Source organism: Cebus imitator, unplaced genomic scaffold, assembly GCF_001604975.1.
Source record: "Cebus imitator isolate Cc_AM_T3 unplaced genomic scaffold, Cebus_imitator-1.0 Scaffold43, whole genome shotgun sequence".
Lineage (NCBI taxonomy): Eukaryota > Metazoa > Chordata > Mammalia > Primates > Cebidae > Cebus > Cebus imitator.
This window is the reverse complement of record NW_016107358.1, coordinates 4,776,147-4,778,714: the sequence shown is the minus strand read 5'-3', so window position 1 is coordinate 4,778,714 and position 2,568 is coordinate 4,776,147. Positions and strand designations below refer to the sequence as shown.

Genomic DNA, 2,568 nt, shown 5'->3' with positions numbered 1-2,568 from the left:
ACATGATCTCGGCTCACTCCAACCTCTGCCTCCTGGGTTCAAGCAATTCTCCTGCCTCAGCCTCCTGAGTAGCTGGGATTACAGGTGCCAGCCACCACACCCAGCTAATTTTTGTGTATTTTTAGTAGAGATGGGGTTTCACCATGTTGGTCAGGCTGGTCTTGAACTCCTGGCCTCAAGTGATCTGCCCGCCTTGGCCTCCCAAAGTGCTGGGATTACAGGCGTGAGCCACTGCACCTGGCCCTAAAATGGCTTTTTTTAAAGTCTACTAAATAAGATAACAACAACAAATAGCATTCAGAATATAATGTTTAAAAACATAATGAAAACACACTAGTTAACCATATTTATTTTAACATCTGAATAGAGTTTAAAAGTTTCCCAGTAACAGAAAAGACTGCACAGCTTTGAGATATTGATTTAAACTGTACAAATACATCTAACCATTACCACTAGGATAAATTACTCTTCAGATTTTAACATTTTTCAACATCTTACATCTGAACAGCTGAATCTTCTATACAAAAATATCATTATTATTTTATAATATGCCTTTGGATAATGCCCACAAGGTGATACCTATTACAATAGCAGTTGTTACAAAGTCACAAAATACATAAAAATCTCAGCAGTTGATAACATTATTATTCTTTAAAAAGAATATACAGTACTATCCAGTCCAGAAATTGCAAGTTTAAACAGAGTAGTGCAAAGTTCAAAGTGCCTATTTAAAATACCAGTTTGGAAATAAACTAAGAAAATAATATATGTACTATGTGAAATCACTGCCCCAGCAGCTGAACGCACTTGCTTTAGAGCAAATGTGAAGGTCAGAGCTGAGTCAGTGGTCAGCAGCATGAGTTGGCTTGGGGGAACCAGCTGGTAAGCTTCATCTTTGTGCCTGGTAGGGACACACCAACAAAGCAGTTTGAAAAGTCCAGTGAACCAGCATCAAACATAGTTTCAAGAACTTTCTTAATGATGTCAAACCAAGAGAACCCTGACTTGATTAATATGGAAGTCATCAAGCCATTGGGTTTGACGGTCACCTTGAATTCATGGGAGATGTACTGGTCAAGATCAAAACATAGATATCTACTAAAATCCGGTGGCATAACTTTGATGTTAAAGATAAATTTATTTCTAAAAAAAGAGCCAGGCACAGTGACTCACACCTGTAATCCCCACACTTTGAGAGGCCGAGGCGGGTGAATCTTCTGAGGTCAGGAGTTCGAGACCAGCCTGGCCAACATGGTGAAACCCCGTCTCTACTAATAATATAAAAATTAGCCAGTCATGGTGGTGCAGGCCTCTAGTCCCAGCTACTAGGGAGGCTGAGGCAGGANGCCTGGTGATGGAGTGAAACTCTGCCTCCAAAAAAAAAAAAAAAAAAAAAAATGTCCTGCTCAATACTGAAATTGCCATTGCTCCCATAGTTTCAAAGTAGAAAAACTAATAACTGCAATCTTTCTGCCATTGACAAAATGGCAGTGCAGAGCCTTAGCCAAATAAGAATCACAGCTGACAGGCAGCAGAGGTTGGCCCAGCTGCTGTGCAAAAACAAAAGAGCCAGTCACTGCAAAGTGATGAAATAATAAATCATTTGGTCACATACAACAAATGAAACTAAAACGCTCTAAACATTTTCTGGAAGTTCCTTTCTTTAAGGATTCTTATTGGATTTACTGTTTATTAAATTGTAGATTGAATACTTCATACTTTGGCAAATAGTTTATTCAATACTTTGTAACATCTTACTCATATATAAACACTGGGCAATGATGCTAAGAAAATGGATTTCATGGAAAGAAAAACAGGAGATGACTTTTGCTCTTCCAGGTACCCACTTTTGCATATTTCTTCCAGAACTCAGTAGCAGAAATAGACATTTGTAGACATTTCCCACGGTCAAGGAACTTGCATGTACGCTATGGAGCAATGCTGTGGGTTTCAACCACAGACTCCTACCGGTGGCCTCCATACTTAGCCACCCAGTCTGTCCTCCCATGCACTGAGGGAATGGGCTGTGCACGGTTCACAATATTTAGGTTTTTTGCTGTAGGATTGTAAGTACGTCCTGAAAACTGCCCCCCACCGGTTTTTGTGTTCCAGGTATATTCTGAAAGAAATCAGATTCGGAAATTAGAATTTTACTCATTTGCTTATCAAACTCAAAATAAAAAAAAATCATCCTCTCATTTGATGGGGGAAATGTGAATTTATGTTTAAAAGATTAACTCAGTACTCTTGAGGCTTTTTAAATGTTAAAACCAAAAATTGTAGTGCAGTATTATATTGACATCAGTTAGAATTTCCAGTAGCTAGCCAGTCACAGTGCCTTATGCCTGTAATCCCAGCACTTTAGGAGGCCAAGGCGGGTGGATCACCTGATGAAGTCAGGAGTTTGAGACCAGCCTGGTTAACATAGTGAAACCCTGTTTCTACTAAAAATACAAAAAAATTTAGCTGAGCATGGTGGCAGGTTCCTGTAATCCCAGCTACTCAGGAGGCTGAGGCAGGAGAATTGCTTGAACCCGGGAGGTGGAGGTTGCAGTGAGCCAAGACTGT

The 2,568-nt window shown here is 39.9% G+C and overlaps 2 protein-coding genes across 14 annotated transcripts in view; one reads left to right on the top strand and one right to left on the bottom strand.

Annotated features, from left to right (window-relative positions):
- LOC108302951 (transmembrane protein 14C) overlaps positions 1-2,568 on the top strand; it is a 110,730-nt gene that overhangs the window by 21,393 nt on the left and 86,769 nt on the right. The window lies entirely within an intron of this gene.
- Positions 338-2,568, bottom strand: part of MAK (male germ cell associated kinase) — a 53,749-nt gene continuing 51,518 nt past the window's right edge. For 8 of the 11 annotated variants that reach the window (XM_037737833.1, XM_037737834.1, XM_037737832.1 and 5 more), the window contains 2 exons: positions 1,969-2,119; positions 338-901 (listed from right to left, as the gene is read on the bottom strand). In XM_037737833.1, coding sequence (XP_037593761.1) covers positions 652-901; positions 1,969-2,119 — 401 coding nt within the window. In that variant the 3' untranslated portion in view covers positions 338-651. Of the gene's footprint in view, positions 902-1,663; positions 2,120-2,568 lie in introns of those variants that run through there. The other 3 variants (XM_017526685.2, XM_037737840.1, XM_037737841.1) reach the window with 2 other exon arrangements.